Consider the following 13028-nt stretch of genomic DNA (forward strand, 5'->3'; position numbering starts at 1 on the left):
CTGATCTAACAGATCATCAATCCTTGGTAGGGGGTACTTGTTCTTGATGGTGACTGCGTTCAAGTTCCGGTAATCAATGCACATTCTCATTGAGCCATCCTTCTTTTTGACAAATAGAACAGGAGATCCCCAGGGTGAAGCACTAGGTCTGATATATCCCTTTGAGATGAGCTCACCAAGCTATTTCTTGAGCTCGGCTAGTTCATCAACTGACATGTGATAGGGTCTCTTGGTAATGGGTATTGTTCCCGGTAAAAGATTAATGATGAACTCTACATCACGGTCTGGTGGCATACCCGGTAATTCTTCGAGGAATACATCGGGATAGTCTCTGACCACCGGCACATCATGAATTGTCTTCTCCTCTTTCTATGATTCTGAACTCACTTTAAGGGCACACAAGATAGAGGTGGACTTTCTAGACTGGGGTTCACATCTAATGACTTGGCCTTATGGGTGGTTCACTTGGACATATCTAGGTGAGCATGATATGATACCTCAGTGAATGGTTAACCAATCCATGCCTAAGATGACATCGAGGTTTGTGGGAGGTAATAGGGTTAGGTCAGCTTTAAAGATAAGACCCTCAATGGTAAGACTCACTCCCTTATAGATGTGGGTGCACTTTAGGTCTCCTAAAGGTGAACTGGTGATGATAGGCTTTTTACGTGGGGTTACAGGCAGGTCATGTTCTCATGCAAACTTGGATGATATGTAAGAACAAGTTGCTCTAGAGTCAAATAGAACTGATGCAGTATTGCCATTAACTAAAAACATACCATACACAACGTCAGGGGTAGCCTGTGCTTCCTCGGCGTCCAGATGGTTGAGACAGCCACAGGTAGCAGATCCCTTGAACTAAGACTTCTGAGTAGCTGAGTTCTGTGGGCACTCAGCAACTTTGTGACCCGGTTGGCCATAGGCGAAACAGGTGAAGGGCGTACCGTCTGTAGGGGTTGGCGCGGGTGCCTTCTAGTTTCCAGTGCTTGGTGCGGAGCGGTTCTATGCTGGGCGTTCATTCACTGAGCGGGGTCAGTTGAAACGTTCCTGAGTGTTGCAGTCCTGAGCATAACGGTCCCGGGTGTAACGATCCTGAGCAGGGCGGGAGTATTTGGCGGTGTAGCCTCCACTACCCCTACTCGATCCGGGGTTGTCTTCCCAGTTGTGGCGAGAGAATTGCCTGGATGGTGCATCTCTACAGAACCTCTTGCGATCACGACCATGGAGAGACTCCTCAAGCTTACGCTTCCTCTCCCTGTACTCTTCTCTAGCTTTAGCACGGTCCTTCTCAATCAGGATGCAGCGATCCACCAGAGCACGCAATGTGTTGCTCTCAATACCGCCAAACTTCAACTTGATGTGCGGGTTAAGTCCCTTGCAGTAATAGTACAACTTCTCCTTCTTAGAGTTCACAACATAGGAAGGTGCATAGCGCAGAAGATTGGTGAAGCGAGTAGTGTACTCAGTCACCCTGTCCTTTCCCATCTTGATGTTGCAGAACTCCTCAACTTTGGCCTCCATGATACCCTTGGGAATGTGATACTCAGTGAATGCTTCGGCGAACTCATCCCACGAGATGTTGGTAGGGTCCTCATGGGAATCACTGAAACTGTCCCACCAGGCGCGTGCTGCACCTATGAGCTGGGGTGCGGTAGCTCCAACACACTCATCGTCGATGAAAGTAGTGAGGTCAAGCTTCTTCTCCATCTCCTTGAGCCAGTCATCGGCTACAAGCGGGTCAGGGTCGGTGCCATCATAGGTAGGTGGCCTTAGCTTTAGAAATCCTTCCAGCTTCCTTTGGAAGTCATACTGCTGACCTCCCTGGCGATGGTTTGCTCCTTCAACTAGAGCGGCAAGAAGTTGGGTCTGTTGTGCCATCACTTCTGCTAGGTTCAGTGGTGGTGGTGGAGGAATGTTCTCCTCAGGCGGCGGAGTATTCTCTAGGTGGAAGGGTATCCCTCCACGTCCATGGCCACGGCCACGCCCACGGTTGTTGCCACCATGTCCCCCATTTGGTTCAACTAGTTCAGGGGTGGGCGCACATCCATGGTTCATTAGGCGATTAGATTGGCGGTTCGGCATCTGCAACACGGATCATAGAGAATCTTTAGTGCTTGTGCCATGAGTGCTTATAATTTAATATGGTTACATGATTTTGACGATTTAAAGGAAAACATTTATAGTATCCAACACTCATTACAAAGGAGCAATAAGATCCATAAGATGCAATAAGATCCAAAACACTCATTACATGGGTTTTATTACATAGCATCATCTCCGGTAGCTACACTTGAAGACGTGCGAGAATCGTACTACGCATAATGTCTCATAATACATCTCATAAGGGGTACATCATGGGGTACAACTTATGGAAGCTACTGACATGACTCTTGACCACGCAGGGTCATTCTACTCTAACTCGTATACCGCAGCTGGGATACGACTGTTCTCAATCTCGATCTCCTCGTTAGACTTGTGAAGTCGAGACACGTACTTCAAGGCCTTGGCAAGCTCCTCAGTAGGCTTGGCTCCAGGTAGGGTAGGGCAGGCGTCTAGGTTGAGGCGAGTCGGGGCTAACTCAAACTCCCCTATCCTAGGCTTTGTCTTGCTGTGAATCTCCTTGGGTAGCTGATCCCACATACCCTTCATCTCCCTAAGGCGCTTCTTGTCAGACTTCTGCTAGGCCTGCCATGTCCTCTCACACTTGTCCTGTAGGTACTCAGTCTGTCTGAGTGCCTCAATCAGGTGACCCTGGTTGCGAATGGCCTTCTTCCTAAACTCCTCTAGCTCTTGTGTCATGGTCTTGTTCCAAGATTGAATCTTCAGCATATCAATCCCCTTGGATCTCTCTCTGTCTCCTCTACGGTTGAACTCGGCCTTCTTGTCGTCCAACTAACTTTGCAACTCCAAGACCTTGTTGTCAAGGTAGCAGTTCCTATTGCCTAGGTCGGCTGCTTTGTCCTGTAAGTCAGCAACCTTGGCTCTGTGGACCTCCTCATGACGGTTGAGCTCATCCTGTAGCTTGGCAACTGTCTCCAGTGGACTAGCTTGCTCCTGTTCTCCCTGCGAGTCTCGCTCCTGGTACTCCCACCGAAGGGCCTGGTCCTCATGTCTCCTCCGCTCCAACTAGGTCACGTACCTGTCCTGCTCGAGTAGGTGAATAGCTGAGACACAAAGGCATCTATCCTCCTCAGTAAGGATAACTCTGTCGGCTATGAAACTCTGCTCACTAGGGGTAAGGCTGAGGTCGAGGGCCTGGGGAAGTAGACGGAACTCAGTCATCTTTAGGTGCTCATAGTGGTCCCTCATCACTCTGCGAAGTGCCTTGTGTGAGATAGCTCATAGTCCCTCCTCGACTATGTCCTCTATAGTCAACTCGGTGGAAGCTGGGATAGAAGGTAAGGTAGTGCTAGCTGGGAACTCGACTGAGGTGACAATCGGTCCTTCGATTCCTCCTTCCTGAGCGGGCTTCCCGGTGCAGGTGACCTTGGCAAGCTCATCGGGGACACCTAACGTGATGAGAACTCGGCAGAGGGTCTGTGCAAAACCCCCGAGCTCACGTAGGTCGAAGGTAAGTTTGGCGTGGTCCAGAGGTAGCGGTCCTAGAGGCGATCAGTCGACGTTCGTTGCCATCTGCATGTTTTAAGGAACAGGTGTCAGCAGGTCCATTAATAGATAAGCCTTGCATAAAAGTAAATGCAGGGTCGGTATATAACCGAAAGAAGGGTTGTTCACGTCATATTCTATCGTCCATTTCTAAGGGTTTCGCCCTAAGGTCAAGTATGGCTCTAATACCAACTGAAACTATCCCAATTTCCACGAAGGGAAATCCACAAAGTTGAAGTGTAATAAGACCGTGGTAGATCATATTACCCAAATTCTAGTCGAATATCACATCCATACAACGATAATATCAGAGTACAAGTAGTGCGGAAGTACTTAAATTATTACATCACCGCATTGGCGGAATCAAAAGTAGCATTCATTTAGAACAGCTTGAAGATAAGATCGCCAAAACTCGAGCGTAGGCACGAACCCCTCATCCGTCAAACTCCTCGGAGCTATACTCCACCACAGAACCTGTGTGCTAAAATTTATCAGTACGATTTGTACTGGCCACTCCCAACCCTATGAGCATAGCTTTGTGGAATTGGATGCAAGTTGGATATAGTCAAAAGAAACCTATAAGGCTGGGGTTTCCTATGCATTTCGCATATCATGTAAATATATAGGTAATAGTCAAGTTTTAACACCATTTCCGATACACATTCCACCCCATTCCCTTCCCAGAGCCAGGTTTCGATCCTGGGGATCGACATACCACCATCTCCACACCATCACCATACCATACCATACCATCGCTCAGTCGGCAGGCCAACTCCCTCTCGGCACTGTCTCAAGGCCCGTAGCCCCTAGCTACGACCGAACATTCGCTCCTAGGGGGAGAAGAGAAGGACTCATCTCTAGAGTGTCCGTGTCACTGACATGTGGGGCTAGATCAACGGTCAATGTTGACCAGTCAACAGTCAATACGGCCGGGTCTCAAACGGGCTTTGGGTTGGGCCGGACTGGGCCGGGCCGGGCCGAACACGTGGCAAACTGTGGTGTTGCCATGTCATGGTCATGGGCCACCACTAGGCTGTCGTCCATGCCTAGCGGTCCATGGTGGACCGAGAGGCATTGGTCCATAGACCGCAGACAAGACTATGGTGGACCAAGTCCACCCTCCTCCCAGGCGTGGTTCTTATGCACCAGGTGCACACGCGGGTGGCCGGCGAGGGGGGTGTTCCCCTGTTTCTCCCGCGGCGGTGCTGCTGCCGGCGGCGAGCTCGCTGTGAGCCTCCGTGGCAGTGCTGGTGTCCAATTGTGGAGGGGAAAAGCTTCCCCAGGCCACGGCGATCATGATTTTGGGGCCTAAGTGGTGGCCGGGGCCTTCCAGGGCGTTGGCCATGGCGGCTGGCGGCTCAGTAGTGCTCGCCGGTGGCGAGGTCGCGCACGTAGGCTCTCTAGTAGCTAAGCTGGGCAGATGAGGGCTCCTACGGTTTCGTGGGTGCACGGCGAAGGCGTCCAGGGCTCAAGGCGAGGCTTCGGACCCCTAGGTGGCCGGTAGGGATGTCCCGGTGGCCACGACGACGTAGTGACAACGGTGAGGCACGCGGGTGAACCACGGGGCTCTAGCGGGGTGGTCACGGCGTGTGCGTGAGTTACCCGTGGCTTCAACGAATGGGACGGGCGAGTCAAGGAGGCGCCAGGCGCTCCCTACAGTACTGGCCACGGTGGTCGGTGCTCTTACCGGTGGTCGGCTGCTCGGACCGGTGGTCTAGTGCTTGGCACGGTGGTCTGGTGCTCGGACCGGTGGTCTGGTGCTCGGCACGGTGGTCTGGTGCTCGGACCGGTGGTCTGGTGCTCGGCACAGTGTCCAGGGAACTTGGAGAGGTCTACAGTGTCCAAGGGCTCGGGGATGGTCATGGTCAACGTGAGTGTGCTATGCTGGTGTGCCTAGAGGCCAGGGATGGCCTTGGCCTACGCGCTCACGGTATGGAGCGCCATGGCCAGAGTAGCAAGGTCCGGTGGTGAGCAGGGGAAAATCGGGGGGGGGCTCACCGTGGGTGCTGTGGAAGAAAGGATGGCGATGTAGTGACGAGTTGCGGCCGTGTAGCTCCAGAAGCAGTGCCGTGCAGTGCCAACCCGCGACTGTGATGACGACGACGGTGTCGCCCTCGGCTCTGGCGACTTCGGCAATGCGCGGGGCTCTGATCCTCCTCTCACGATCCCTTCACGGCCCTCTTCTCTCGGTGTGGTGCGGCTGCTGGGCCACCAAGCGGTGGCGGAGGCTGAGGGAGAGGCTAAGGTGCCGGGCGTGAGCGGCGTGTGGGCTGGCTTTATAGCCGAGTGCCACGCCTCCCATGGCGGAGGGCATCGTGCGGTGGAGGAGTGTGCATCGCATCAAACGGTGATGCGGGGTTGCGTGGGCGTGGCACAAGGGGGCAGGGTCATGCCCCGAGCATGACCCCCTGGCCCGCCCCTGCCACTGCTGTTGGGTGCTGGTCACGTAGACGGTTGAGGCGTGGGTGAGGAAGATGACACTGTAGACGGGGGTGGCTGACATGCGGGGTCTAGCGGGCAGTGGCTGCGAGCGAGGCAGACGGGTGCGCGGGTGATGCGCTGGGCCGGCTCATGGGCCGCGTATGTGCGCACGCCGGTGCAAGGTGGGCGCGGTTGGGCTGGCTGGGCCGCTAAGCCGAGCAGCCTGGGCTGCGAGGCCTTCTTCCTCATTTCCTTTTTCTGTTTTCTTTTTCTTCTTCCTTGATTTGAATTCAAATTTGGTTTGGGTATTTTGGATTCAAAATGGGTGCACCAAATTCATTGGAGTTGTTAAGCATATCATAACTCAAATGGAAATCCAAATCACATTTTGAATTAACAAAGCATGCAATACTTTATTTCTTAGAATTTAAATAAACACAATTAACTAATGACATGCCATGCTTATGTGTTAACTTGGGTTGGGGTTAGACCTAATGCATCTCTTAGGTTGGGTTTCCTATACATGACACTCATCATCACATGGGTGTTCTAAGAAAAATTTTGTGGTTGGTATTTTTAGTGTGTGGATTTTTGGGTTGTTACACGTGGTGTCTAGGCTAGATGCTACCTTCATTTGACTCGTACTCCATGGTTGAGGGGTAGGCGGTAGGTGGTGATAGCCCTATTTGTCCCTTGTAATCCCCCATGTTCGAGTATGACGTACAGGGCGGTATCGCTTGGTAGACTAAGCGTAAGCCAGTGCCCGAAGTAAGCAAGTGAAAGTAGAGTTTATCTTCTCGTAGACCCAAAAGCCTTAGGAATCCATCTCTACCCTTTCCAACTTTACCCTTGTGTTGTCCTTGGACAAATCAGCTTAAAGAAGTACCTCCATTCCCTGTGGAAAATATGATTCCCTAAATACTTCTAGGTAAAAGCTACAACAGTAGTTCCGTGCGCTTGCAGAATCTTTCTGTTTGCATTAAGAAATACCAACAGACCTCATCTAAATTTAGAGTAGCACCACATAGATATATATAACTCAAACTAGAGTAGCAGTTAATGGAGCTATAACCATTACAATTTCAGCAGTTAATGGAGCTTGCTCAGTTTTCACAAGTAGAATGTTAGTGAACAAGTGGTAGTGATCATCATTGGCATTAGTAGCAACATGTGTTGCTTAAACATTATTGGCCTCAGTCATATGAATGATGGACACAAAGCATTGATTTGCTTTCGATGCCTTCCTCTTGTTTGGAACCAAATGGATAACTTGGTTGTAAACAAGGAGAAGACACAGAAAGCAAATATATGAGTTGCATCCTAATATATCCAACAGCCATGGAGACATCATTGGCACAGAAATATGGCCTCAAATATGTTACAAGTTCAAAATATCATAAGGACTCACTGGTGGCACTAGAGCATATGAAACAGAAATATAGAATCAAGTAAGCATTGGATAGAAAAATAGTTTAAGTTAGAAGCGAAGGGCCTATTTGTTTGCCTAGACAGATAGGTATAGTCAAGCAAGCACTTGACAATTAACATGCCTAGTTGCACATAGGCATTTATAGTTATAAGAATACTAAACATATGTAGAAAGCCAAGACATCAGCAGAAAAACAACCATTGCCACCTCTTAGTTCTTTTCATCATCATTGGCCTAACCAGATCTCCAACGCTAGAATGTTTCTTGTATAGCTCATGTTCAAGCAAGGACCAAAATAGTGAAGCGAACAGGAAAAGGTGAGAAAGGGGACCTACGGATCGAATCTGTTGGCACTACCGTGGCACACAACGGACACGGATGCCAATGCCATCGTGCTTCATCGGGAAGCCTCTCCGCCTAGCCTCCAAAAGGACGCCTGAGCCACCATAGCACATCGGGGATCATCTGCTGCCACCGCAAGTCCAATGGGATAAGATTTGTTTCCACCTGCCGGGGATATCCAATATATAGGTCAACCTATAGGGCATCCACACAGAGAATATATACTACTGTAAGGACTCCAAAGACATGTTAACACAATCGAGCATCTAGCGCAATGGTGAAGACGGCCCATTCCTTGTTGTGGGTCCCGGGTTTGAATCCCAGGTCTCATGGTTTTCTCAATTTGGATTTATTTAACCCCGGCAGCAGAGAAGGGTCCACAAGTGACACGCAAGCCGTCGGGCCACGTGACACATAAGCTGTCGGGTCCCATAGGTTGGATGGAGAAGGGTCCACAAGCTATCGGGTCCCATAGGTCGGATGGAGATGGAGAAGGGTCCTACATGTACACGTGACACGCAAGCCATCGGGTCCCACATGTCGATGGAGATGGAGAAAGGTGCCGTCGGGTCCTATAGGTCAGATCGAGAAGGTTCCACAAGCAGAAGTGGCACGTAAGCCGTCGGGTCCCACAGGTCAGATGGAGATGGAGAAAGACCCCATAGGTACACATGACACGTAAGCCGTCGGGTCCCACAGGTCGGATGGAGATGGGTCCCATAGGTACACATCGCATGGAGAAAGGATCGAGCGGAGACTTTTATGACGAATTGCAAGCATCATGGATGAGTAACTGCAGGTCCCATAGGTACACGTCGGATGGAGAAAGTATTGTATGGAGATCTATGACGAAGCGTCGTTTGTTATAGATCGAATATTGTTCGTCACAGATGTGTAATTAGTTCAATGACAAAGCCATGTTCGTCACAGTATTAAAGAAGATCGTCACAGGCGAGTCGCGCGAGGGATCTGTGACAAAACCATGTGCTCTTCTATGACGTTTCTTGTGACGCTTTCTCATTTCGTCATAGATAGGGAGGGTTTGAGAATCGTCACCACTGATCTATGGCGAAATGGAAATATTCGTCATAAAAAGCGATCTTCTATGATAGTTTTAAGACTTTCATCATAGAAGTGGATATTTTTAGTAGTGGCGATCACTAACCTTGGAGGAACACGCTCTACCAACACCAAGATGAGCTGGGACTGGGAGAAGCACACTCCATTGATGTCGAAGGAGCTTGCTTCATATTGTAGTGTTGTTAAACCTAGACTTAAGATATGCTGAAATGGAGCATGGAAGTGCAGCCATATTGTTATCCAATTTTTTTTAGCTCTAACAAAACAGATATAGTAGAAATTTGTATCAAAACAATCTTTAAATGCTATTTTTATAAAGCTGGATCTTTTGATGCTATTTTTAAAAAACATTGGATCTTTTGGGTGTGTTTGGTTCGTGAGATGAGGTAGGGTGGAGCCATTCATCCTAGTTTCTATGGCGTTCGGTTCCTGAACATATGGAATATATGGAGCCATCCCCAACTGGAAATATTCCTTCCAGATGTTGCCCCAACTCACTCCAAAAATTCGGTCGAACTTATTGGTTCCACTTGGATGGTGTGAGTGCAGTCTCCTCGCACGCGCATGCACGACTGGGCCGAGCAAGGAAGGAGGCGATGTGGATCGGGGTGGGCAGATCTGGTGCCGTCAGGGAAGAAGACACGGGCGACTGGGCCGAGCAGAACCAGCATGGCCAAAGGCAGATGGATCTAACACCGGCAAGGAAGGATCCATAGACGAGCAAAATCTATGCAGTCATAGTGGGCGCAACCAGGGATGGGCTGCGTGGCTAGGGTAGGATGTGTCCCATGGTTGGTCATACAGAGATGTGGGAGGGACACGTTGGCTCTCGTTGACAACGAAGAAAAAAGGAGGAAGAAGCTCACGATTGTATGACATGTGAGCCTTATATCAAACAAGGTTAACAGATATGTTATTTCATCTATTTCATCTCTCCAACCACACACAAGAAATAGAATAGCTCTGACCAAACGCTAGTATAGAACCATTCCATCGGTTGAACTAGGGATGAAATCATTTCATTCCTCTCATATCTCTCGTTCTCCAACCAAATACATCTTAAGGGCAATGTATTTGGCAACATATCAGGTGTAAATCAACTAACCTGTGTAAACTTGAAAACTATCAATCAGGATCACTAGATGTTGATCCAATGGATGGGGTGAGGGGGCTTAAACGCAAAAAAAAAAGGCCGGCGGGTGGGGGCTTAAGCACAAAAAAATCCCACCTCTCACCTCATCCATTGGATCAGCATCTAGTGGTCATAATTAGTAGTTTTCAAGTTTACATAGATTAGTTGATTTACACCTCATACGTTGCCTATGTATTTGGACCAGTTAGTACATAGAGGTGGATCCGGTGTCAGCTGATAGTTATTTATTTTACCACAATATGGAGATACAACATGCATTCCGCTTGGTAGATAAAAAGGCAATAAAAATCAAACGTCCCATCCATAGGACTTTCGTGTGCTCTTAAACCTGGCTTGATCCGCTTCTTTTTTTATCCGAAACAGTGTTTTCCTCTCATAAATTTCTCTAGAATTCCTCCAAACCATCCAAATTCCTCCAGAACCATAACATCCGAACGGAGCCTTAAGCTGCAACCGAGAGAGTGAGAGGAAGGTCGGAGAAAAATTAATATTTCCTATTTTTATGGATAGTGCATAGGACTATGAATACCTTTAGTCATGGACTACTTTATAAACTAGTCTCACAATATTTCAAGTATATAGTAGGTATTATTTTAATTTTATAGGCTATTTTTGGTAACATTATGATTGCCCTAAGGGCGTTCGCAGCGGCAATAATGAAATGCTAGCTGAGCTGGAGGAGAGATAAGAAAAATACTATTATTTGGCTCTTGCTTTACAGTTGATGGGTCTCATTTCTACTCTCAGCTCTTTTCGGTCTACGTGAAATCCACTATCAGTTATTTTGTCACTATCTAGTTTTCTCTCTCTTTGTTTTAAGCTACATGTAGAATAAAAACTTGTCGCGTAACCGTTTGTTGGAGACGTGCTAAGAGCAGCTCCAACAACTTACGAGCTAGCTCTAAGCATTTTATTCCATATTTTAATAGAAAAAGAGAGAAAAGATAGCTTTTGATCAAGAGCTAGTCTTATGATACACATATTTGAACATCATGTGAGGTTATCATATGATCCTAATCATAACACGAGACATCGCCAAAATTAGATTCCGTCTAATCGTCACTCTAGTGTTTTAAGTGCTTCCTCATCCCACACTTGATTCTTTTCTACTGCATCTTCTTCCTCCTCCGACGCGCCTCCGCCGCCCACTGCCCACCACCCTGCCGCGCGCGCGGTAGGGTCTCGCTGGAGCTCTATGGCCGTGGCCGCGGTCGTGGAGCTCCAGCGAGACCCTGCGGTGCCCACGACGACCTCCATCTTCCCCTCCCCTGCCGTTGTCACGGCCATGGTCACTCCCGCCCCGACCGCGACCGCGGAGGCTCCTGTGAAACCTTACCGCGCCCGTGGCGGCCTCCATCTTCCCATCCCCGCTGCCATCACGGACATGGTTGCCATCGCCCCGACCTGGCCCAAACGCCTCCTACACCGCCAGAACCCTCACCACCACCCTCTCACCGTCCCCGCCGCTTGGCCGGCCTACCTCCCCCGAGCCGCTTCTAAGCCCGTCGAAGATAGAGAAGAAGAGAGGTAAAGGAAGGGAAGAGAAAAAATAGGATAATAGATTACTCTAAAACAATCTGAATGTTTGTTAAATTTCTAGGAGTCAAACGGTCTAAATTTTGACTAAATTTACATTTAAAATACAATCATTTTTATAAAAATAATACTATTAAATTAGTTGTAAAATATAATTTTTATAATAAATTTATTTAAAAATATAAATACTAATACTATTTACTGTAAATTTAGTTAAATAAATCGTCGCGGATACCATAATATCATTCTTTTTTTTTGTTGAAGGAGGAAGTCGTATTTCTCTACACTACTGAAGGAGAGGATGTTTGAAATCCAATCTCCTCATTTCCTTTCGGTGACGGCCAAAAGGCTCTGAGCCTCTGACATCTGAGGAAGCCGCTGCTGTTCCGGCATTGGGAGCATTCATACCCTACACCCAATGGGCGGCGCCGCCTCACCGTCGCCGGCGCTCCTGCCGGACGACGTCATCCTGGAGATCCTCCTCCGCGTGCCGCCGGAGCCCATCTACTTCCTCCGCGCCTCCCTCGTGTGCAGGAAGTGGCGCGACATCGTCCTCGACCCCGCCTTCATCCGCCGCTTCCGGGCGCGCCACCACCACGTGGCTCCCCTGGTCGTCTTCTTCCGCAAAGACGGAAGCTTCGTCCCTGCCGGCGAACCGCCCGACCGAATTGCCCCCGAGCACTTCTCCCAGCTTCATGGTGTCGGCACCTGGCGTGTCTTCGACTCACGCCATGGCCGCGTCCTCCTCTCCGCTGGCAGGTGGTGGTGTGGGGACGAGGGCGACGAGCTGGAGCTGCTTGTCTGGGACCCGATGACCGGCCACCGGACCTACATTTCACCGCCCCGGAACATGCTGCTGGAGTACCCCGCGGCCGGCGGGCGGTCCTACTTTGACCGCCACCCGTTTGTGATTGTATAGCATTTCTGTTGTGAAGCCACCTTGCGCTCGTGCAGCCTTGGTCTGCGACCACGGCGAGGACGACTGCCACTCGAGGCCTTTCCGGGTCGTCCTCATGTTCCCTAATAGCGGTACCATGTTCTCCGGCGTCTACTCTTCGCAGACCGGCGCGTGGAGCGAGTTCACACGCGTCCGCGGCTGGTGGTCCAGCGTCTCGCACTGGGAGCCCAACAGCATCCTCACCGGGAACGTGGTGTACTGGCCGGAGCGCCACGGCACTGAGCTGCTCGGATACAACATCAGCACCAACCGGATGCAACACGTCCAGGGTTTTAACACTGACAATGACCCATTCGACTGCGTTCAAGTATTCAGGGCAGCGAACGGCGAGCTTGGCCTCGCCGCGGCGTTTGAGTCCAGCCTCTATCTGTTTGCCCCGGTTGCCACCGGGTACGAAGACACCGCGATGTGGGAGGAGTATAGAGAACTTGACCTTGACGCGCTCCTGCCACCACCAGCCCCAGTGGCTTCGTCGTCTTCTTCGGCACCCCCGGTGAGGAGAG

The 13028-nt window shown here is 49.9% G+C and overlaps 1 protein-coding gene across 1 annotated transcript; it reads left to right on the forward strand.

Moving 5' to 3' along the window:
• The first annotated feature begins 11985 nt into the window (after nucleotides 1-11985).
• LOC136530719 (uncharacterized) lies at nucleotides 11986-12486 on the forward strand. Its single transcript, XM_066523429.1, has one exon. It carries the CDS (start codon nucleotides 11986-11988, stop codon nucleotides 12484-12486), a length of 501 nt encoding a protein of 166 aa, XP_066379526.1.
• Nucleotides 12487-13028: the final 542 nt, after the last annotated feature.

This window comes from Miscanthus floridulus, unplaced genomic scaffold (assembly GCF_019320115.1).
Source record: "Miscanthus floridulus cultivar M001 unplaced genomic scaffold, ASM1932011v1 fs_184_2_3, whole genome shotgun sequence".
NCBI lineage: Eukaryota > Viridiplantae > Streptophyta > Magnoliopsida > Poales > Poaceae > Miscanthus > Miscanthus floridulus.